Raw genomic sequence first — 24325 nt, forward strand, 5'->3', positions numbered from 1 at the left:
TGCTGCCAGAAGACACCCGACACACTTTTATGTCAGTAAGTGAGCTGGAAACAGCTCTGAACAGCGCTGGATTCTTCATTTACTGAAAGCCAGATGTTCCTTCTCTGCTGCTGTGTATTCTCCGACAATACAGGAGGGAAGAAAGAACATGAATGCAGTCAGTAAATGAAGAGCCCAGCGCTTAGCAGTGCTGATAGTGAATGCCCGAATGTGCTTCCCTCCCCCGATCTGCTGCCAGAAGACACCCGACACACTTTTATGTCAGTAAGTGAGCTGGAAACAGCGCTGGACAGCGCTCCATTCTTCATTTACTGAAAGACAAATGTTCCTTCTCTGCTCTGCTGCCGTGTATTCTCCGTCAATACAGGAAGGGAGAAAGAACATGAATGCAGTCAGTAAATGAAGAATGGAGCGCTGTCCAGCGCTGTTTCCAGCTCACTTACATAAGTGCGTCGGGTGTCCTCCGGTAGCAGATCGGGGGAGGGAAGCACATTCGGGCATTCACTTTCAGCACTGATAAGCGCTGGGCTCTTCATTTACTGACTGCATTCATGTTCTTTCTTCCCTCCTGTATTGTCGGAGAATACACAGCAGCAGAGAAGGAACATCTGGCTTTCAGTAAATGAAGAATCCAGCGCTGTTCAGTGCTGTTTCCAGCTCACTTACTCATATAAGTGTGTCGGGTTGCCTTCAGCAGCAGAGCGGGGGAGCAAGCAGTGAAGAAACAGCATGTCGGGTCTGTCCCTACATGGGAGCTATAGAGGAAAATGATGATGTCGGGGCAGACCCGACAATGGATTGGAAAGGGTTAATAACTTTTTAGTTAAAATCCAACCATAGCAGGTTTTTTTCCATTAAACAAATGTCAAACCACCCCCGAAGAAGTCCATTAATACTGTGGTAACTGCTGGACATGTAGTCAACTTTTTGTATATTTTTTCTTGTACTATTTGTTAAAAAAAGAAAATAGTTACTTGTCTGCGTGAATTCGTAGATGGTTAAGAAATTGTGATTGCCTAGTAAAACATTTCCCACATTCTGAACATGAAAATGGCTTCTCTCTTTTGTGACTTCTCTGATGTTCAACAAGATTTGCTTTTCTCGTAAAACATTTGCCACAATCTGAACATAAAAACGGCTTCTCTCCTGTGTGAATTATCCGATGTTTGGTAAGATAGGATTTCCTAGTAAAACACTTCCCACATTCTGAACACGAGAATGGCTTCTGCCCTGTGTGAATTCTCTGGTGTACATCAAGTCTTGCTTTGCTAGCAAAACATTTGCCGCATTCTGAACAAGAAAATGGCTTCTCCTCTATGTGAATGAGCTGATGTGACACAAGATTTGATTTATTTGAAAAACACCTCCCACAATCTGAACATGAAAATGGCTTTGCCCCTGTGTGACTTCTCTGATGTTTGGTAAGATGTGATTTCACATTAAAACACTTTCCACATTCTGAACACAAGAATGGCTTCTCCCCTGTGTGAATTCGCAAATGTATAGCAAGCTGTGATTTGCTTGAAAAACACTTTCTACATTCTGAACATGAAAATGGCTTCTCTCCTGTGTGAGTTCTGTGATGTATAACAAGATATGACTTCACATTAAAACATTTCCCACATTCTGAACATGGATATTGCGTCTCCCCAGTGTGACTTTTCTGATGTTTAACAAGATCGGATTCCTTAGTAAAACATTTCCCACATTCTGAGCATGAATATGGCGTCTCCTCTGTATGACTTCTCTGATGTTTAACAAGATATGATTCCTTGGTAAAACATTTCCTACATTTTGAACATGAATATGACTTCTTCCCTGTATAAGCTCTTTGATGTTCTTGTCTTCTGAGATATTTCTTCTGCTTATCAGTCTGTGATGAATAAGAAGATGGGACCTGTATAAGAGGATCAGATGATGGATCTTCGCTGTGAAGGGCTGAGGTAATAACTGGGATAATAGCAGGTTCTTCATATGTATCTTGTGTGATGTCACAATCCTCTGCTTTACAATCTTCAGATATCAGACAGCCCACTGAGCTCCCGATACAGTCATCTGCCAAGAATTTTACTATTATTGAACTTGATAAGTGATAATTTAGATTTCTATAAAAATTAGATCTCACATAGAAAAATACAATTAGTAATAAGCAAATAGAACACCATCTAACAGTAGACCTTAGAGTGAGGACCAGTGAATCAAGACGTTCTGCCACCAGGCTGTTATCTTCCAGTAAATGCTCAGTGGAGAACCATAAAGGTTATGTCGGTCAGTGCTATTAGGTGGTGTCTGTCTCACGCACTTCGATCTACATGCAGTTTATATGGTTACATATTTGGATGCTTTTTGGATACAAAGAGCGGTGTCATTAAAAATCTGAAAAGCATACAATGAGGTTCACCTGGATATGGCGGATGGGCCATGATGTTTTGATCAAAATATGAGCTAACAGCCTTGCATTGGTGGTATAAACAGCAGTGCAGTTTTAAAATAAAAATAATCTTGCTATTTGTATAGTGCCACAGCGCTTTCAGGTAATTTATTTATTACCCCCTCCAAGCTGGGTACTCATTTTACCGACCTCGGAAAGATGGAAGGCTGAGTCAACCTTGGACTGGCTCCCTGAACCATGCAGTGATTGAACTTGTGACTTTCAGGTTGTCAGAGAGTTTAGAACTGCATTTCTGTTGTCTTAACACTATGCACCACATGGGGCTCTCACATTCTTGTTTTATTCAGTTATTAAATGTGTATGAGTGCAGAGGCGTGTTTCTATTTGGCCTAGTTGACGTCACCTGCAGCCATTGGGCAATCTTGCTCTTGCACAAAAACTTTGGTGAAGTGGGAGGGAAACTTCTGTTGCCTACTCCTTGGACTGTTCTCTGGATCACTGCAGTCCCCATGATCTTGCTTTTCATGCCTAATCAGACCCTCTCTGTTAATGCAGCAGCCAATACAGCAGGACCAAAACTGCACTCATGCCTCATGTACACCACATAGCGCACACCAAAATTCAGCTACCATGTAGCCCCGTCCTACTTCAAATACAACTTGGGTAATGTAGCCATGGATACAACGGTATCAGATTTCATCCATATTTAGTTTGTACTTTGGAACCTGACTGATCCCAGAGCTTATAACTCTACATACACATCTGCAGCGGGTGACTGAGGAGAATCTGTGACTCTTCTCTGCTGTATTTAGTGCTTACTACTCACTTAGGAAGTTACCTGTAGGAATCTCCTCCTTAATCTCCTGTTTGATCCTCACATTTGTCTCTGAAGTATTAATATTGGTCGGATCGTCATCCGAATACAAAAGCTGTGGAGCAAATATTGTAAAAGTCAGCAGACGGTTGGAGAAGTCATGCAAAATGTTTTACATCACCTGAAATGATCATTAACCATCATCACAACCCAAAATGACCTGACAGGAGTAGTTATCTGAGCCACATAGCTGCAGGTCTAGAAGCTGGACATAGATATTAGATGGCGGGCTCAATGACACCTCCGGAACCTCATACACATGTATATCCGGCATGGCTAGACACGCTGTATGTTGTCTCAGTGAAGGAGATCAGCTTCTACCAGACACATCCGCTGGTTGTCTCTGGGGAAATAAAGTAGTCAATAGATATAAATCCAACCTGTTGGCTCCTTATTCCCACCAGCAGTCTCCACCGCCAGAAAACTTTGAGAAGATCCAGACATGTAATGTCTCTGGTCAGCGGTAAGCCTGCCATCTTCACAGGCCTCATCACACAAGTAGAAGACATCTAATAAGCCTGAAGACAAGAGCTTCACAGCCTTCTACAGATCAGAGGTACATCTCCATTACCTGGTAGTCCTGTGGAAGAAGAGCACGGGTACAGCTCTCAGGGGTTCTTCTCTTACTGGATAGAACTGAAGGAAACACAGATGGACACTAAAGTGATTCTTTATATACAGATAATAAAGTCCCTGTGGATTTAGTCCTGTCTATTACCTGGTGATGGGAGTGGCTGGCGGGTCTCCATCATGGTGTCCTTGTACAGATCCTTGTGTCCTTCTAAATACTCCCACTCCTCCATGGAGAAATAGACAGCGACATCCTGACACCTTATAGGAACCTGACAACACAATATACAGTCATCACCCAGAAGCCTCCAGTGCTGTTACTGCATAATGTCCAAGCATTCCCTGCAGCGTCACCTCTCCAGTCAGCAGCTCAATCATCTTGTTGGTGAATTCTAGAATCTTCTGTACATTGATGTCCTCATGTATCAGGTGGTGAGGTGAGGGCCCCAAGATTGGGTTCAGGGGTCTTCCCCATCCATCACACACAGGGGGCTGACAGCAATCACTAGAGGTCTTCTTCACTACTGTGCAATCCTGTATATGGGGAGACATTAATAAATATCACTACAGACATTTCCAGTATCCATTGCCTCCCTAATGACATAATCTGTTATTACCATAGATAAGAATGATGTAATATGACATCATCAGAATCTCTCATCTCTCCAACAACATCATCTGTTATTACCATAGGCAAGAATAATGTAATGTGACATCATCAGAATCTCTCTCCTATTGATTGACATCTGTTATTACCATAGATAGGAATGATGTAATGTGACACCAAATTTTCTCCCATCTCCAGTTACAGTTAGGGCCAGAAATATTTGGACAGTAACACAATTTTCGCGAGTTGGGCTCTGCATGCCACCGCATTGGATTTGAAATGAAACCTCTACAACAGAATTCAAGTGCAGATTGTAACGTTTAATTTAAAGGGTTGAGCAAAAATATTTGATAGAAAATGTAGGAATTGTACACATTTCTTTACAAACACTCCACATTTTAGGAGCTCAAAAGTAATTGGACAAATAAACATAACCCAAACAAAATATTTTTTGGTTCAATATTTTGTTGCGAATCCTTTGGAGGCAATCACTGCCTTAAGTCTGGAACCCATGGACATCCCCAACGCTGGGTTTCCTCCTTCTTAATGCTTTGCCAGGCCTTTACAGCCGCAGCCTTCAGGTCGTGCTTGTTTGTGGGTCTTTCCGTCTGAAGTCTGGATTTGAGCAAGTGAAATGCATGCTCAATTGGGTTAAGATCTGGTGATTGACTTGGCCATTGCAGAATGTTCCACTTTTTTGCACTCATGAACTCCTGGGTAGCTTTGGCTGTATGCTTGGGGTCATTGTCCATCTGTACTGTGAAGCGCCGTCCGATCAACTTTGCAGCATTTGGCTGAATCTGGGCTGAAAGTATATCCCGGTACACTTCAGAATTCATCCGGCTACTCTTGTCTGCTGTTTTGTCATCAATAAACACAAGTGACCCAGTGCCATTGAAAGCCATGCATGCCCATGCCATCACGTTGCCTCCACCATGTTTTACAGAGGATGTGGTGTGCCTTGGATCATGTGCCGTTCCCTTTCTTCTCCAAACTTTTTTCTTCCCATCATTCTGGTACAGGTTGATCTTTGTCTCATCTGTCCATAGAATACTTTTCCAGAACTGGACTGGCTTCTTGAGGTGTTGTTCGGCAAATTTAACTCTGGCCTGTCTATTTTTGGAATTGATGAATGGTTTGCATCTAGATGTGAACCCTTTGTATTTACTTTCATGGAGTCTTCTCTTTACTGTTGACTTAGAGACAGATACACCTACTTCCCTGAGAGTGTTCTGGACTTCAGTTGATGTTGTGAACGGGTTCTTCTTCACCAAAGAAAGTATGCGGCGATCATCCACCACCGTTGTCTTCCGTGGACGCCCAGGCCTTTTTGAGTTCCCAAGCTCACCAGTGAATTCCTTTTTTCTCAGAATGTACCCGACTGCTGACTTTGCTACTCCAAGCATGTCTGCTATCTCTCTGATGGATTTTTTTCTTTTTTTTCAGCCTCAGGATGTTCTGCTTCACCTCAATTGAGAGTTCCTTTGACCGCATGTTGTCTGGTCACAGCAACAGCTTCAAAAATGCAAACCCACACACCTAGAATCAACCCCAGACCTTTTAACTACTTAATTGATTACAGGTTAACGAGGGAGACGCCTTCTGAGTTAATTGCAGCCCTTAGATTCCATTGTCCAATTACTTTTGGTCCCTTGAAAAAGAGGAGGCTATGCATTACAGAGGTATGATTCCTAAACCCTTTCTCCGATTTGGATGTGGAAACTCATATTGCAGCTGGGAGTGTGCACTTTCAGCCCATATTATATATAAAATTGTATTTCTGAACATGTTTTTGTAAACAGCTAAAATAACAAAACTTGTGTCACTGTCCAAATATTTCTGGCCCTAACTGTATATTATCTGTAAGTACCATAGATAAGGATAATGTAATGTGACATCATCAAGATTCTTCCCCTCTCCAGTGACATCATCTATTACCATAGATACAAATGATGTAGTTTGACATCATTAGTATTTACACCCTCTCCAGTGACATTATCGGCTATTAATATAGATAAAACTGATGTAAAGTGACATCATCAGAATCTTTTCCCTCTTCAGCGACATCACCCGTTAGCATAGATAAGAATGATGTAATGTCACATCATTAGAATCTCTCCCCTGTCCAGTGCCAACAGTTATTTTTTCTTTCTTCTTTGCTCCTTTTTCTGCTTCCTCTTCTCTTTCTTTTCTCTCCCTTCCCTCTCCCCTGCACCCCCACCACCTCCTCCTATGGTTTACTCATGATTTGTCCATCAGGGCAATATTCTTTTTTTATTGAATCTGTTTTTATTAAGTTTCTCAATTTTACAATATACGTTATAACAACTTCAGACAACAAAGGGCTGGTCACAATCATATTACACAGTTTTGGGTTCATAGGGTATTTGGTATATCAAGAGACTGTGCAGCATTTTACAGATAACAGGGTGATTAATAGGCTGAGAAAACGTTTTAACTCTGCCATATCAGAACAATAAATGAGTATCTCCAATAAACTGAACCTTGTGGCAAACATATCCAGACAGGGCAGAGACACAGACAGATCAAAACAAGAGAAAACATGACGAGACAAGACGAGAACAGGGGTGAGGGGGGAGAGGGTAGCAGGGGGGAATTTGGGTATTTTGTAAGAGTGCCTCTGACGGTACCTATATCATGAAGATACGTAGTCAGGCTAAGTAGAAAAAATGTCGAGGAGTCTCAACTCACGCCAGGAGAACCAGGTTTTAATGAACTTATCATATGTGTTGTTGTGCCAGCTGGATAGCTCCTCCAGGTTGTAGATTGTGTCTACTTTGTCTCTCCATTGTATCAGAGAGGGGGGTGCCTCGCGTTGCCAGTGGAGAGGGATCAGAGCCTTTGCAGCGTCTATCAGGAGGGCCATCAACCTATCTCTTTTAGGGAGAAATGATGAGGATGGCCTCCAGAGGAACACTATGTCAGGCGTGAGTAAAAATCCCGGTTTTATCTTTACCAAGACCTTCCCCACTCCCTCCCAGAAGGGTCTCAATCCTTCGCACGCCCACCATATGTGTAGGTACGAACCCACCTCCCTCTTACACCTCCAGCAGCAGTCCTGAGAAGATAATTTGTAAGCTGAAAGCCATTGCGGAGTCCTGTACCACCTGACCAGGAGCTTATAGTGGGATTCCTGAGCGAGAATGCAAGGAGATAAGCCGAGTGAGGTGTTCAGGACCGCTTTAATTTCATTAGGGGAGAGAGTTAGGTTCAATTCCTTTTCCCAAGAGGTGATAAATGTGGGTTTTGTTGGATGATGGGGAGTGATGAAGTGCTCCCTTAACAGGGAGATTTTCCTTTTGCTTGGCATAATGTGCTTAAGTGTACTTTCGAAAGGGGTCAAGGGTCTAGCTGTACCGTGGCTCTTAAGAAAGTCTCCTAATGTCTTAGACACTGAGGCAAGAGTAAGGAAGGAGGGGGACCAGCTCGGAAGCAGTCTTTGTGGGATCTCCGAGGGGGGTATGTGGGCTAGCTCCTGCAGATCTCCAATTTTGAGGTCCCGGAATTTCTCCCAGATTGAGGCGTTACATGAGTCAGATGGTAAGTCTAACAGTTTATGAATAGTGCTTAACGGGGAAATTGGGGATGGATTTGGGGCCAATTCCTTCTTAACCGTGTCCCACACCTCGCAAGGTCCTCTCAAAAGGGGGCAGAAGTCCCTTTGTCTATAGTTGTTTCTGCTCGGATACCAAAGATCCTCCAGAAGCATCCCACCATTCCTGGTCAAGGCTAGTTTAGGAAGCAGGTTATTTTTAGCCGGAAGGACTAGGTCCAGCCAGTGGCTCAGCTGCGGGGCCCTATAGTAATCGAATATGTTGGGGAGTCCTATTCCACCCTCCGATTTTCTCTTAATCATTAGGCTGTAAGCCAGCCTTGGTCTTTTATGTCTCCATACATATGCCGCGAAGGCTGAGCGTAGAGACCTAAAAAAGCTGCTCGGAAGGTGTATAGGAAGCATCCTAATTTTGTAGAGAATTTTAGGAAGGACATAGGATTTCAGAATATTTCTCCTACCGAACCAGGACATAATTGGTAAATCGTATTCGGTCAGTAGTTTCTTCACCTGATCCAATAGAGGAGTGAAATTTACCTCATATATGTCTTTGGTTTTCTTTGGTATTTTAATACCAAGGTAGTCCAAGGAAGTCTCCGACCACGCAAAGGGAAATGTTGTTCTAAGTGTTTCGCAACGAGAAACGGGGATGGAGATGTTGAGAACAGTCGATTTATTGAAATTTATTTTAAAATTTGAAATAGTTCCAAATGCATTTAGTATCTCGACTAGCCTGGCAAATCCTTTTTCGGGGTTGGTTATGAGAAAAACTATGTCATCCGCGAAAGCCGCAGTGGACAAAGTTTCTTCTCCTATGCTTAGGCCTTTAATATCCGGGTCCTGTCTAATCTGTGTCAGGAGCGGCTCAAGTGTCAGTATGAAAAGTGAGGGGGAGAGAGGGCAGCCCTGGCGAGTGCCGTTTTTAATGTCAAACGGGAGTGATAGCACTTCGTTAACCCGAAGTCTAGCGTGGGGGGATTCATACAGCGAGAAAATTGCGGACACAAACTTCTCTGGGATATTGTAGTTAAGTAGAGTGCTTTTCATGTAGTTCCAGCTAACTCTATCAAAAGCCTTCTCGGCGTCGGTTCCTACGAAGGCTAACGGAATGTTTTGGGTCCGTGCATATCTCGCCGCATAAAGGAGCCTGTGGCAGTTGTCTTTACCCTCTCTCCCCCCCACGAAGCCCGCCTGTTCTCCACTGATCAGAGCCGGTATGAATCTATCCAACCTTCTAGCCAGTAGTTTCGCCCACAGCTTGACGTCCTGATTGATGAGAGATATGGGCCTGTAACTCCCACAGAGCGCAGGATCCTTATCTTCTTTGGGAATTAATGCTATATGTGCCTCCTGCGCCTGTTTGGGTAGTTTGGACCCTGAAAGGAGTGCATTGAACAGGTCCGTCAGTCTGGGGGTCAAAGCCGACTCGAAAGTCTTATAGTAAGTCAGGGTTAAACCGTCAGGTCCTGGGCTCTTATTGGGTGGACAGGAGGCTATTAGGTCTTTTATCTCCGACTGTGTCACAGGTTCAAGTAGATCATTAGCTTCTTCTCTTTTTAGTTTTGGCAAGGTGAGGCGGTTTAGGAAGGAGTCAATTTGCTCTTTAATTTGGTGTGTCGGGTCCTCTGGGAGTTGTCTCTGCAGATTGTACAGATCCGTATAAAAAAGTTGGAACTGATCGGCTATGGCTTTGGATGAAGTTACTATTGTATTAGCTCCAGTTTTGATAGCATGGATTGTACTCTTGGCCCGTGCTTTCTTAATTAAAGCAGACATATATTTGCTGCCTTTATTGCCTTGTGCGTAAATGATATGTTTCCTATAGAAGTGCCTTTTATTAAATTTAGAATCCAAACACAGTCGAAGATCTTTCCTTAGCTCGGACAGTTTATCTATGAGGGAATTGGTTTGCGAAAGCTTTGCTAGCTGTTCTATCCTAGCTATTTGCGCCAGTTTGTCGTCTATTTCTTTTTGTTTTATTTTTTTTGTTCTAGAGCCCAAAGCAATGAGCAGGCCTCTAATGTAAGCCTTATGGGCCTCCCACACCATGGGCAGTTCTACCTCACCTCCCGCGTTGAGTTGGAAGTATTCCTCAATTTGACTGGTTAGTTTTAAAGTCTCTTCCTTTGAGTCGAGTAGAGTAGCATTAAGCCTCCATCTCCATTCCTTGGGGGTTTGCCTAAGAGTGTGTAGAGTTATGTGTACCGGTGCGTGGTCGGAGACTGTTATCGAGCCCACCTCGGCACCCACCAAATCCTTGAGAAGCCCAGATGAGACGAACAGGTAATCTAGTCTCTGATAAGATAGATGGACATGGGAAAAGAAGGAGTAATCCTTCGTTGTTGGGTATAGAAGTCTCCAAGCGTCCACCAAGCCCATATCATGTAGGCATTTATTGAGTCTTCTAAGTCTCAATCTAGGTAGGTGAGAACGTCCAGTTGAAGAGTCGAGTATGGGATTGAGGGTGGCGTTAATATCTCCTCCCAATATAATCTGTCCCTCTGCGAAGTGTGTAAGTACTTCTAACTGGGAAACTAGCCAGGGGACCTGGTCGGTGTTGGGGGCATATAAATTTGCAATTGTGATTTGTTTGTTGTTGATGGTCCCTTTCAGAAACATGACCCTTCCCTCACCGTCAGTGTACTGCGAGTTGCAGATGAAACTGAGGGTTTTATGAAAAAAGATTGAGACCCCCCTGGAGGATGAAGTGGTGCAAGTGCTGTGAAAGCTCTGAGCAAATTGCTTACCTGGCAACGCGAAGCACCTGTCCCCCTTGTAGTGGGTCTCCTGGAGGAGAAGGATCTTTGTGGCGTATCTTTTGAGGAGTAGAGACACTCGATGGCGTTTTCCTGGCGTGTTGAGGCCTCGCACATTGAAAGAAGTTATCTTCAGGTCATTCATGTCGCCCTACTTACTGGAGAGAGGTGTAGGAAAAAGGAGAGACTGCTTAGTAGAGATTCCGGACTTATATTGAAGCCTTCTTACCAGACAAGATATAGGAGCGAACAAATGGAGGGGTGGGGGTGGGAACCAGGGTAAGTGTAAAGGGAGTTATACACTGGGGAGCAGGACACTAGGAAAAAATGATAGTTACACCAACAGACAATTAATACAATACAGTATATGATAATAAGAGAAAGTTATATAAAACTCTTGTTATTAGGTGTATGGGTTACAACAAGCAGCTCACCCACTGCACCTAAGTACTTTAATAGAATGAATTTATGGCCTGGTCCGATAAGCACGGTCAAGGACCTTTGCTAATGGTGGGGAATCAGGCAGGTAGCTGGTATATCAACCCGCGAAGATAAGTAGGTACTAAAAAGAAAAGCAGCACAATCACGGAGTGAATAATACCATATCTATGGCAGAAGTTTTAAATAGCCGGAGACCTTAAAGGTCTTGAATGGAACTGTAGGGGCTGGAGAAAGACGTCCCCTCAAATACTCAGGGAAGAGTTAAGCGTGCTCACCGCCTCCTCTGTAGCCCGAACAGTTCAAAACGGCCACAAGGGTCGGGCTCCACCAACACACACAAATCAACAATGTCGACTCTTCCACAGGTGCAACTAGCAGTAAAATAGAGTCGGGAATATGATAGTGTCCACAGGTGATGGTAACCCTCTACCTCTCAGGGGGAGAAATTTTATCAAACCTCATGTAGATTCAGGTGTCCATCATGTCCATTTCCTCTCTGGACTTCTTCTTCCTCCCTTTGGGCGATTTTTGGTTGCAAACCGGAGTCCAGCCTCCAGAAGTAGGTAGACTGGAAAATGAAGGAAGGTCGGGTAGAGGCAACCAGCTCGGAATTTCAATAGGCGAGATGTCCAGCAACTGCCAGCATTGTTGGAGGTCGCCAGGGGAGCGGATGTTGATTTTTTGACCCGCATGGGTTATCCCCAACCCGAAGGGGAACAACCACGCATATCTTATTCCTTTTTCTTTGAGGGCCTCCAGAAGAGGGCGCATCAGTCGCCTCTTGAGCAGGGTGGAAGGGGCCAGATCTTGGTAGAATTGAAGCGGGGTGTCACCGTAGCGAAGGTCTTTGTGTTGCCTTGCTGCCTTTAAAATTGCCGCGGCGTCAGGAAATGAGAGCAATTTACAGACGACATCCCTGGGAGGGTCCGAGGGCGGGGGAGGGGATCTGAGTGCTCGGTGAATGCGCTCAATAACGATGCCGGAAGATCTTTCCTCTCCCAGTAGTAGACTGAAAAGTTCTTTGGCTATTTTCAAAAGGCAGTCAGACGCCCAGGACTCTGGGAGCCCTTTGATACGGATATTGCTGCGTCTGTTTCTGTTTTCGATGTCTTCTTGTTGTAACAGGGCTTTGTTGATCTGGTCATGATGCTCTCTCAGCGTTTTTTCCATTTCAAGCGAGTGAGTTGTTAAAGAGGTGGTTGTTGCCTCCAATTCCTCCACCCTGCGGCCCATGAGTCGGAGGTCTTCTTTAATTTCTCCCAGATCTGTTTTTAAGGGTTGCAGTGCTTGGGAGAACAGCTCTCTCATAAAACCTTTAGAGACATTTTCTCCTTCTTCGCCATCTGTGGATGCCTCATCCTCTCCCTCTCTGTTGTTGTATGAAGTGCTCTCCTGCGCCTGCGCCGTCTTGGAGGAAGGTCGTGGAGAGCGGGTGCTCCGTTCTTTAAGGTATCTTTGCATATCTGCCTGATTTTTATGTGGTCTAGGGGTGCTCTGAATGTCTCCCCCTCTTTCTCTGCCAATTTTCCCCATTCCTGGATTAGAAGCAGCTGTAGGTCAGGTCCCGAGGGTGCCGCTCGGACGGGCTCTGCATTCAGCACTCCATCCTACTCAGGAATCCGGGCAGGATAAATAAAAAATTTATAATGCGGCAACTTGTATAAAGCGTCCTGGAAATTGTATTATTGGAAGACCTGCATGAAACAGTTCTGAAAAAATTAGAGCGAAGCTCTGCAGAGTGTTTTGCTGTACTGAGGGTCAGTAGGCTGTCTGTGGCTACGATAAAGTGCTGCGTAGCGGCAAAAAATTGTTTGTAAAGTGAAATGGGAGGCAAATTGCTTCTACACTCCCCAGAGAGAAAAAATTGTGTTAATAGTGGAGCTGGGTAACCAGCTCCGAAAAAATTAGGGTAGCACCCTCTTCTCTATTCCTGTACACTGCAAAGTGGTAGTTTCAGCGTTGTCTGAGTGTTCTTTCTTGCAGCTAATACTTCTGCTCCCCTTCACTGCTGCAGACTTAGTAGGGGGGAGAGAAGGGGGGGGGGGAGAGAGAAATGGCGGGAGATTCGGGCGGGAAGACTGGTCTTGTGGAGTGATGCAGGGGAACAGAGTGGGAATGGTGTTCCTTGTGGCTCAATAACAGTTCAGTTCAGGGTGGGTGGGTTCCCGGAGGTCCCCTTTACTCACTGTTCGGTGTGCTGACTAGAGTCCCTCACCGAGCCGGCTGCCGCTGCTTCCGAACGCGGGGTTATGAAGGAGGCACCCTGTGAGCCGTTCCTGCAGCGGAGCTCACCTCCGTTTCACTCTGCAGGCTCCGTTCCCAGCAGAAAACAAACAGGCAATTAGAGTTAACGGCGGAAGAGCGCTCCTCCGCTCCGCCGCTCTCCCTCCTCACACAAGGACCAGACCGGAGCTCCGTGATGGCGCTGTGTCCCGATACTCCCGCCTCACCGATTTTGCGGGGAGATGTCTCAAAATGCTCCTCACACTGCAGGGAAGCTTATCCAGAAGTTGTTGGGCACAAATGATAGCCCAAAAAGCCGCCAAAGTCGCAATAAACTACTGATGGCTCCGGAGCACGGTCTCCATGCGACTTCCCGCTCTGCAGGCTTGGCCACGCCCCCCATCAGGGCAATATTCAAGGAGTAAAGGCTCATGGTTGCTGTTCCTTCATTTCCGTACAGATATTATATAATGTATATATATTGCATGTATTATTATAAGCTGTATCTTTGAGCTGTATTATCTTAGGGAGGCGAACAAGTGGCTCCGAGTTGGTGTAAGAAAGAGGGGTTTGGGTTCCTGGAGAACTGGGCTCACTTTGCTGTCGGCTTCAGGCTCTACTGTAGGGACGGGCTGCATCTTAATGGGGAGGCTGTGCTGGAAAAGAAGATGGCTAGAAGGCTGGAGGAGTGTTAAAACTAGGGACTGGGGGAGGGCAAAAAGAGAAACAGGGGAAGTCAGTGTAGTTAGCGACCTGGGGCCAAGTTATGGGAATGGGGGTCGAACAAGGGGTAATACAACCATAAGTAGCAAAATGAATTTAAGGGACAAAAATACCCGTATAAATTGTATGGCAACAATTGCAAGAAGTCTGATTGGCATAGTGGGAGAGATTGAAGGGAGAATGACTGATGAATTACCATATAGTTGGAATAAGGGAAACATGGCTTCATGATAAGTGCGATTGGGCTGTGAATTTACAGGGTTACAATCTCTTCAGCTTAGACCATAGGAAACGGAAAGGGGAAAGGTTATGTCTGTACTAAATCCTACTTAATGCCAAGGCTATGGGAGTATATAGGAGCAGGAGAGAAACATGTGGAATCTCTGTGGGTAGAAATACAGGGAGAAGAAAAAAATAACAAAATCCTGATAGGGGTTTTCTAAAAACCACCAAAAGCAACAAAAGAAACGGAAACCTTACTATTAAGGCAAATAGAAGAGGTGTCAAACTGCAATGAAGTAATTATTATGGGGGACTTTAATTATCCGGATATAATATAAGAAAACGAGACCCGTAAATCTTACAAGGATGTTAAGTTCTTGAGAACAATTAAAGATAACTACCTTACCTAAATAATAAGGAAGCCAACTAGAGGGAGGGCCACTCTGGACTTAGTACTAGCTAACAAACCAGACCGAATAATAGGGGTGCAGGTTGAAGAGCACTTGGGAAATCGTGATTACAATATTATTAATTTCCAGCTATCATTCAATAAGAAAAGTCATCAGGGAGTGACAAATAAACTTAACTTTAGTAGCTCTGAGCTGAACAAATTTTGCTTTACTATCGGTAACATTAATTGGGACAAAATCCTCAAAAATATCAGTACGGACAGCAAATGGGAAACATTTAAAAACATCCTAATTACCTCATGTAAGCAGTTCATACCCTTTAAAAACAGTAGAACTACAAGCAGAAGGAAACCAATGTGGCTTGACAAGACTGTAATGGGGGCAAAGAACAAAAAAAAGACTGCTAAAACAAAAAGGCAGCAAAGAAGCGCTAATATCATACAGGGAAAAAAAATCTAAGTATGGCCGCCTGCACACGGGCGGAAATCCCGCTGCGGGATTTCCCGCGGGATTTCCGCCACTGAAAGTTTGCATAGGAGTGCATTACAATACGCACTCCTATGCAGGCGGCCGTGGTTTGGCCGCGCGAAATCTCGCGCGGCAAACAAACCTCGGCATGTCCTATTTTTGTGCGGAGCACGCACTCACCCGGCCGCCGGCTCCGGTCTGCGCATGCGCCGGCTGCGCGGCAGCCGGCACATGAAAGAGTCGGGGCCACCAGGCGCGGGTGAGTACGCGCTCGTCCCTGCAGGCTCTCGGGTCGGGTCCCGCGGCGAGAATTCTCGCTGCCGGATCCGACCCGCTCGTGTGCAGGCGGCCTATGTAAAGGAAAGATCAAAATTACTAAGGAGAATGCAGAAAGACTGATCGCCAAAGAGAGCAAAAACAACCCTAAACTATTCTTCAATTAAATTAACAGCAAAATAATTTGCACTGGCCCTTTAACAAATAATACAGGAGAGCTCATGGAAGACGATGGGGGAAGGCAAATCTATTAAATAGGGTTTTTTTTCAAGTGTATTCACGAACGAAAAGGAAATGTCACACAAGATGCAGGGGAATAAAACGAACTCCCTGCAAAATATTGCATGCCTAACACAGGAGGAAGTGTAGAGCTGGTTAAAAGAGGATTAAAATCGATAAATCGATGGACCCAGATGGAATACACCCAAGGGTTCTAAGGGAACTAAGTGAAGTGATAGCTAGACCACTATTTCCAATATTTATGGATACTATCAAGACCGGGGTTGTACCATTGGATTGGCACATTGCCAATGTGGTTCCAATATACAAAAAGGGGTCCAAAAGAGAGCCTGGAAACTACAGGTCAGTAAGTCTAACTTCAATAACTGGAAAAATATTCGAGGGATTATGGAGAGATGCCATTCTAAAATACCTCAAGGAGAGCAACGAAATAACTCCTTACCAGTATGGGTTCATGAGGGTTCGATCATGTCAGACCAATTTGATCAGCTTCTACAATAAAGTAAGTTCTAGGCTGCACCTGGGAGAGTCTATTGATCTCGTATATCTGGATTTCTCTAAAGCATAATAGGTTGATATATAAAATGAGACAGCTCGGACTGGGTAAAAATGTGTGTATCTGGGTAAAGAATTGGCTCTGAGATAGAAAGCAGAGGGTGGTAATAAATGGTTCATACTCTGACTGAGCCACCGTTGCTAGTGGGGTGCTACAGGGTTCAGTATTAGGGCCCATTCTGTTTATTATATATTTTTTCAATGACCTGATAGAGGGACTGCACAGTAAAATATCAATATTTGCAGATAATACAAAGTTATGCAGGATAATTAATATAACGGAGGACAATGCATGGCTACAAAGAGACCTAGATAATCTGGGGGCTTGGGCAAAAAAATGGCAAATGTTGACAAATGTAAGGTTATGCACATGGGTAGGAGAAACAGATGTCACCAATACACACTAAATGGGGTACAGCTAGGGAAAAGTGAGATGGAAAAAGACCTGGGGGTACTAGTGGATTGTAGATTTAACTGGAGCAACCATTGTCAGTCAGCTGCTGCAAACGCTAATAAGGTCTTGGGGTGCATTAAAAGAGGCATAGGGGCAATGAATGAAATCAGTATTCTTCCACTATATAAGGCACTTGTCAGACCACATATGGAATACTGTGCACAGTTCTGGTCACCAATACTCAGGAAATATATAGCAGTGCTTGAGAGGGTGTAAAGGAGGGCAACTGTATTAATAATTGGAATGAGGGGATTGGAATACCCAGAGAGGCTATCAAAGTTGGGATTATTCACCCTGGAAAAAGACAGCTAAGGGGCAATCAAAACACCCATGTATAAATACATTAAGGGACAATACAAGGATCTTTCCCGTGATCTGTTTATACCCAGGACTGCAACTGTAACAAGAGGGCATCCACTATGTCTAGAAGAAAGCAGGTTTCATCACTAACACAGAAGGGGGTTCTTTACTGTGAGAGCAGGGAGACTGTGGAACTATCTGCCTGAGGACGTGGTGATGGCAAAATCCATTGAGGAGTTTAAAAGGGGACTAGATGTCTTTCTCGAGCGGAAGGATATTACAAGCTATAGGCATTAGGTGACCAGCGGGTTGTTGATCTTGGTCTTACAGTCAGGTAGGAACTATCAGAGGTTGATCCAGGGATTATTCTGACTGCCATTATGGAGTTGAGAAGGAATTTTTCCCCAGATAGGGCTAATTAGCTCTGCCTCTTGGTGTTTTTTGCCTTCCTCTGTATCAACAAGGAGGTTAATAAAGGCTGAATCAGATGGACATTGTCTTCATTCAGCCTAATATACTATGTTACTTCTTGATAAGATCGGTCAGCGGTTGAGCAATAACATAATAATTCTTAATGACTCTACGGTAAAAATTTGCGAAACCTAAAAACCGCTGGAGAGCTTTCAGACTATCTGGTCTGACCCATTGGGAGATTTCTGCCACTTTATCAGACTCCATTTGAATCTCAGTGGTTGAAATCACGTAACCAAGGAAAGACACTTGTTTAGTACCAAAAATACATTTCTCAAACTTGACAAAAAGTTAGTACTCACGCAAATGTGTCAGAACCATCCTCAGGTGCCGCACATGTAAATCACAGTCTGGGGAATACACCAGAATGTCATCGAGACCAAAAATACCCCCAGGAAGTCGTGGAAGACCACGTTCATAAACCCCTGGAACACAGCGGGGGCATTACAAAGTTCGAAGGGCATGACTAGACATTCAAAATGTCCGAACGAGGTTTTGAATGCGGTCTTCCACTCATCTCCCTTTCGGATGCAAATTAAATCATAAATTCCCCTTAAGTCCAATTTGGAAAACCAGTGGGCCCCTACCACCTGATTCAATAAATCGGGAATCAGGGGCAAGGAGCCCTGGTTCTTCACTGTAATTTTATTCAAAGCCTGATAATCCACACAAGGCCTCAATGTCCCATCCTTCTTCTCTACAAAGAAGAGACCTGCCCCGGCAGGGGACCTGGACAGCTTAATATGTCGTTTGGCCAGAGACTCCGAAATATAGGATTTATGGGCTTCATGCTCACGCCCAGACAAATTGAAAATGGCTCCCTTAGGGATGGGACTGTCGGGGATCAAATCAATACCACAGTCTCACTCCCTATGGGGAGGCAAAGTCTCATACAGTTTCTTGGAAAATACATCATGAAAATCAGACAAATACTCAGGAATAAGTATGGTATCTGCTGAACACATGGACATAGTAGCTAAGTGACTATAACAGGAGAACCCCCAATGTGTCAATGCCCGAGTGGACCAATCAAATCGGGGATTGTGCAGTGCCAACCAGGGCATACCAAACACTACATCAACGCACATCCTTTCCATTATCAAGAACGATAGATTCTCAGAATGGAGAATATCCACAGTGAACTGTAACATGGAAGTCCTCCATTGTACAACACCTGCAGACAAAAGGGTAGAATCAATACTAGTGAAGGGTATGGGAATCTTTAACGCCGAGAATTCAGTCATCAGAGGTCTGACAAAACTTAATCAAATTGGCGACAGCACCCGAATCAATAAAAGCTTAACTGGACTGAGTAAAATTCCGGAAGCCAATCTGAAAAGGCACCAACAACTTACGGAGTACCTGTGATCCTAGGCGATCCTCCCAAAAATCGCCTAGAATCTGAAATTTTCCACCGGTTTGGACTGATGTTGTAGACACGTCTGAGGACAGGTCGCTATATGATGTCTGGCTTTCACACAATAGAGGCAGAGATGATGAATCATCCGGAACGGTCGCCGTTCCTCGGGACTTAGCTGGTCCACTTCCATAGGCTCGGCACCAGAAGTTGGCATGGGAGAAGTAGGAGCCTTACAGGCCTGACATTCCTCTTTTCTAGATCTCAGGCTGGTGTCAGCTTTAACTGGCAATTCCATCGCATCATTGAGTGTCACGGGAGCGGGATGAGAAATGAGTAGATCCTTGACAGCGTCAGAAAGACGGTCCGGCTCATGAAAAATACCTCCAAGTTCCCAAAAAACAAATCAACTGACTGCAGGCAAGCCGAACTCTCAGGTAAGGAGTAGGCCCATGTCTGGGGGGAACCCCGAAGTAAGGACATAATCAATCCAACTTTCTCGGATTCTGAGCCGGAGGAGCAGGACATACAATCTACATGCCTGCTGAAAAACAAAAAACTTGCTCCTCTTCCCTGAAAATACCTCAGGAAGCGGACACTTGGGCTCAGGAATAGAAGGGGCGGTAGAAACATGCCCTAACTCCCGCTGCTCCTGTGGCAACATACGACCAGACAGGTCTTGGGTAACGTCCACTAAATCCTGCAACTGACTTGTGAGGGTACTCATAGCCTCCATATGAGAGCAATTTTAAAGGCCAGTTATTATGTTACGGTATACTACCCTTGATACGCCAGCCCGGGTGCCCTAGATCTCACCCACAACCCCTGTCCCTGCCTACTTGCCTCCACTCCTGGCTAACCCCAGGCGGGCAACTGGGCGGCGATTCCTACTCTCACTAGGGACCGAAAAAGGAACACTGGCGTACCTGGATGGAAAGGGTAGAATACTGACAGAAAAGGCAGATGTAAATAACCAACACGAACAATACTAAGCTGAACTGAGGCAGATGGTAAAACCTGGTGGATAATAGCAAAGTATAGCAGACAAGATGACAGAAGCAGGAGACCAACAGAGGCAGACCAGCTAGCACACTGAGGGAAAACAATAACTGGCAGTGATTGCAAGTCTCTGCCTGACCTTTAAACAAAAGCCTCCGCCCAGAGAAGGAGACAGCCAACTCCCAACAGAACACAACGAAAGGGAGCTCATGCATGGCAGCTGCACTGACCGCAGGACCCCACACACCGCTGCCCAGGGAAGACTAGCAACCGCTGCATGGTAATACTAAGTCCCAAAGAAAAGGCCCCCATGATGGATCTGAGTGCTAGAGAACTAGCCAACTATTTAAAAAAAAAAAAAAGACAACATGCAAAAAGAAATCTCAGAAAACTGCATGGCTAGTACAGATCCCAATCTCCTCAGCACTGCATCGATCCAAATTCACTTTCTATGTTGGAACCAACGACAGAGAAAGAAGTCTCCAGGCTGCTTTGTCGCTCGCCCCACCACCTGCGCTAGCGACCCTCTCCCTCCTCATCTCCTCTGATCCCTTGTCCCAGCTGTAATTACCCACCTCATCACCATCTGCAACGTCTCCCTAAGCTCTGGGATCTTCCCCTTCTCATTCAAAACACTCCATCATATCCGCTCTGCTAAAAAAACAACAACCCTTGAACCGACTGATGCTGCCAAGTACCGACCAGTCTCAAACCTTCCCTTCATCTCTAAAATACTAGAATGCCTGGTCTACTCCCACCTCACATGCTTTATCTCTGACAACTCTCTCCTCGACCCCCTCCAGTCCAGTTTCCACCCTCTCATCTTGACCGTAACAGCTCTCACAAAAGTTTCAAATGACCCGATGACGGTAAAGTCGAGAGGAAACTGTTCCCTACTAATCCTACATGACCCTCTCTTCTCTATCTACACAGCCCCAATTGGACAAACCATCCACAAATTCGGCCTCTAATACCATCGCTACACTAACGGAAAGAAATATCAGAATTGCGTCTCGTAAATTCTTCATTTAAAACAAATTTAGAAGGTGAATATTTACTCACCTGATACAAGGTGGGTTTAGATCTTGATGCTTGAAAAAGGCACATTGTGTGGTGCCGATACATGTGACATTCAATTAATGAAGACGTTTTCAAGCATATTGGTTGCTGATTGAATAATCTACGGTGGAAGTGCACCGGAGTCCCAAAGAGCACAGAGTGGATTTTTCCATCACCCCTAGATCTCTATGCTAATGACACCCAACTATACACCTCTTCCTGTGACATCTCTGAACCATTCCTCCAAAATATCACTGCCTATCCACTGAAGAAGTGAATTCAAACACCTCATCCACAAAGCTCTCCCTGGCACCGCACCACCATACATCGTTTCCCTCCTGTCCGTACATGACCCAGCCCACACACTACGATCCACTGACACACTCAGACTAAACACCCCTCTAGTACGAGCCTCACATGATTGCCTACAGGACTTAACCAGAGCAGCACCCATTCTCTGGAATGCTCTACCCCAAGGCATCCAGACAATTCCCGATTCACGAAATTTCAGGCGCACCTTATAAATGCTCTTTTTCAAAGAGGCTTAACAAATCTCCTGACCTAGTCCCCCTGCCCCTCCCTATGGCTCCCCACACTGTCCGCTCTGCCTGTTGCATACAACCTCTACCCCTGCACTTCCTTACCACCCCTACCCCTTTTGCTGCCTAACATCTGTTTTCCACATGTAATTCCCACACTGCCTGTGTTCCACCGTGCGTTATTTTCCTCCCACTTGTACCTCCTGTATCACTCCCACCCCATTTGTTTCAAAGTGATTGTATATCACATGCAGTTGTTGTATTGTCTGTGTTCTCTGATGCTTGAAAGCGCTGCAGAATAAGTTTATGCTATAGAAATAAAGATAATTATTATTATGTAATGTGATGACACAATTTCTGCAATCTTTAACATAGATAAGAATGATGTATTGTGACATCATCAGAATCTCTCCACTCTGCAGTGACATTATTTGTTATACCATAGATAAGAATGATGTAATGTGACATCATCAGAATTTCTCCCATTTCCAGTCATAGCGACTATTAGCACCATAGATAAAAATGATGTAATGTGACAATATAAGAATTTTTCCCCTCTTCAGTGCCATTTTTTATTGTCACATATTAGAATGATGTAACATTACATGATCAGAATCTCCTCCCTCTCCAATAACAATCAGAATTTCTACCGTTTCCAGACATATCATCTGATAGTACCATAGATAAGAATGATGTAATGCGACCTCAGAATTGTTCCCGTCTCTAGTGACATTATCTATTAGCAAAAATAAGAAAGATGTAATGTGACATCATCAGAATCTCTCCCTTCTTCAGTAACATCTGTTATTGCCATGTATTAGAATTTCTCCTCTCTCTAGTGACATATTGTTTTTACTAGAGATGAGCGAGCACCAAAATGCTCTGGTGCTCATTACTCGAGCCAAACTTTTTGTAATGCTTGAGAGCTCATTTCGAGTAACGAACCCCATTGAAGTCAATGGGAGACTCAAGCATTTTTCAAGGTGGCCCATGCTCTGGTGTGAGATTTACCTGAAAACATCAGAAAGTGATGGAAACACCACAGAAGCCATTAAGCCAAATTGTGGGCAAGAGCCTGGTGGCCACCCCCCTAACAATTTAGTTGGGCCAGACCATAATTAGCAAGGCACATGTGCTGGCACATCTTAGCTAAGCACCACACTAAGTGGAACGAAGGCCGGTCACCGCCTTCGGGTGAAACCACTGCCTCTTCTCCTGTGTTACATGCAGGCAGGATGAAAGCATGAGCCTGCGTTCACAGCGTACTGAAATTTTTCACAGCACAGCGTCCAGCTATCCTCATCACAGACAGGCTAAGGCGCACGCCTTCGCCTACTCAATAGGCCACAGCTGACTGAAATTTTTACCAGCGCAGCGTTCAGCTGTCCTCATGCTACACGGTCACTTGATAGCCACACCACCCTCATGCCTATTTATAAGTTCGTATTGGTTGAGGAGGAACAGGAGACACACTGCGGAGGGTTGGCAGGGCCTGGTAGTGACCCTCATTGAAATTGTGGGCGATATCAGCAATTCTTATCAGCATTGTGGCCTAAATTAACGTATGATCATAATTCCAATCCCATGCCACCTCCGTCAGAAAACTTTTATGAGCCACAAATGTGGGCATAAAGGGGACTCAGATGGCAGTACTTCTACACATCACCACAATTCAACAACCCATTCTAAAACAAAAGATTTTTTTTACCCAGAGTGCAGGTAAACCCCGGAAAGATTTGTTTACCAAGAGTATAGGCGAACCCCTGAAAGATTTGTTTATTAAGAGTGCAGGTGAACCCCTGAAAGATTTGTTTACCGAGAGTATAGGTGAACCCTTGAAAGATTTGTTTACCGAGAGTATAGGTGAACTCCTGAAAGATTTGTTTACCGAGAGTATAGGTGAACCCTTGAAAGATTTGTTTACTAAGAGTGCAGATAAAAACCTGAAAGATTTTTTGAGCGACAGCTCATACTTGCTTAATTGGATTTAGGTGGCGTTCCACCAACAGGCAAGCTACCGCCTGTCCCAGCCCCTGCCTCTCCCGGAGAGCTTGTTAACCAGTGCCCCAGGGGAAGACATCATGAACTGTAAAGAAATTAGTGGCCAAAGATGGACACCGCGCTGGGATACGTGTCCGTACGCCGTGTGACCCTTTTAAAATTGTACTCCATAGCTGACAAATCGCAGACAAATTAATATATGATTATAGGTGCCATCCCATGCCTCCTCCGTTGCAGCATTTCATTAGCCACACACGCCAGCATAGGGGGGACTCAGAGGCCAGTACTTCTACATTTTTAATGAAGAAAACAACCTATTTTAAAAAGAAGAATTTTTTTTACCAAAATTGCAGGTGAGAACCTGAAAGATTTTTTGAGCAAAAGTGCAGGGTATTTGTTTACCAAGAGTAAATCTTAAGCTTCTTTCCACCAGTGGAGAAGAGAAGTCAGGGAAAATCCAGACTTTGTTCATCTTAATAAGTGTAAGCCTGTCGGTGCTGCCAGTTGACAGGGGGGTACGCTTATCCGTGATAATACCCCCAGCAGCACTAAACGCCCTCTCTGATAACACACTAGCGGCAAGGTAGGCCAGCACCTCCAAGGCATACAGCGCAAGTTCGTACCACGTGTCCAGCTTTGACACCCAATAATTGTATGGAGCAGAGGGATCACGGAGGACGTTGGTGCGGTCGGCTATGTACTCCCTCACCATCTTTTTACACTGTTACCTCCAACTCAGGCTAGACTGGGGAGTGGTGACACAGTCTGGCTGGGGTGTCATATAACTGGCAAAGGCCTTGGACAGTGTTCCTCT

At 44.7% G+C, this 24325-nt stretch overlaps 1 protein-coding gene across 1 annotated transcript in view; it reads right to left on the reverse strand.

Moving 5' to 3' along the window:
- Nucleotides 1-609: 609 nt before the first annotated feature.
- LOC136613056 (oocyte zinc finger protein XlCOF22-like) overlaps nucleotides 610-24325 on the reverse strand; it is a 32378-nt gene continuing 8662 nt past the window's right edge. Inside the window, exons 3-7 of the mRNA XM_066593882.1 lie at nucleotides 4191-4370; nucleotides 3985-4108; nucleotides 3838-3902; nucleotides 3219-3321; nucleotides 610-2055 (exon numbers count right to left, since the gene is read on the reverse strand). Coding sequence (XP_066449979.1) covers nucleotides 971-2055; nucleotides 3219-3321; nucleotides 3838-3902; nucleotides 3985-4108; nucleotides 4191-4370 — 1557 coding nt within the window. The 3' untranslated portion in view covers nucleotides 610-970. The remainder of the gene's footprint in view (nucleotides 2056-3218; nucleotides 3322-3837; nucleotides 3903-3984; nucleotides 4109-4190; nucleotides 4371-24325) is intronic.

The sequence above is a fragment of the Eleutherodactylus coqui genome, chromosome 2 (genome assembly GCF_035609145.1).
Source record: "Eleutherodactylus coqui strain aEleCoq1 chromosome 2, aEleCoq1.hap1, whole genome shotgun sequence".
Lineage (NCBI taxonomy): Eukaryota > Metazoa > Chordata > Amphibia > Anura > Eleutherodactylidae > Eleutherodactylus > Eleutherodactylus coqui.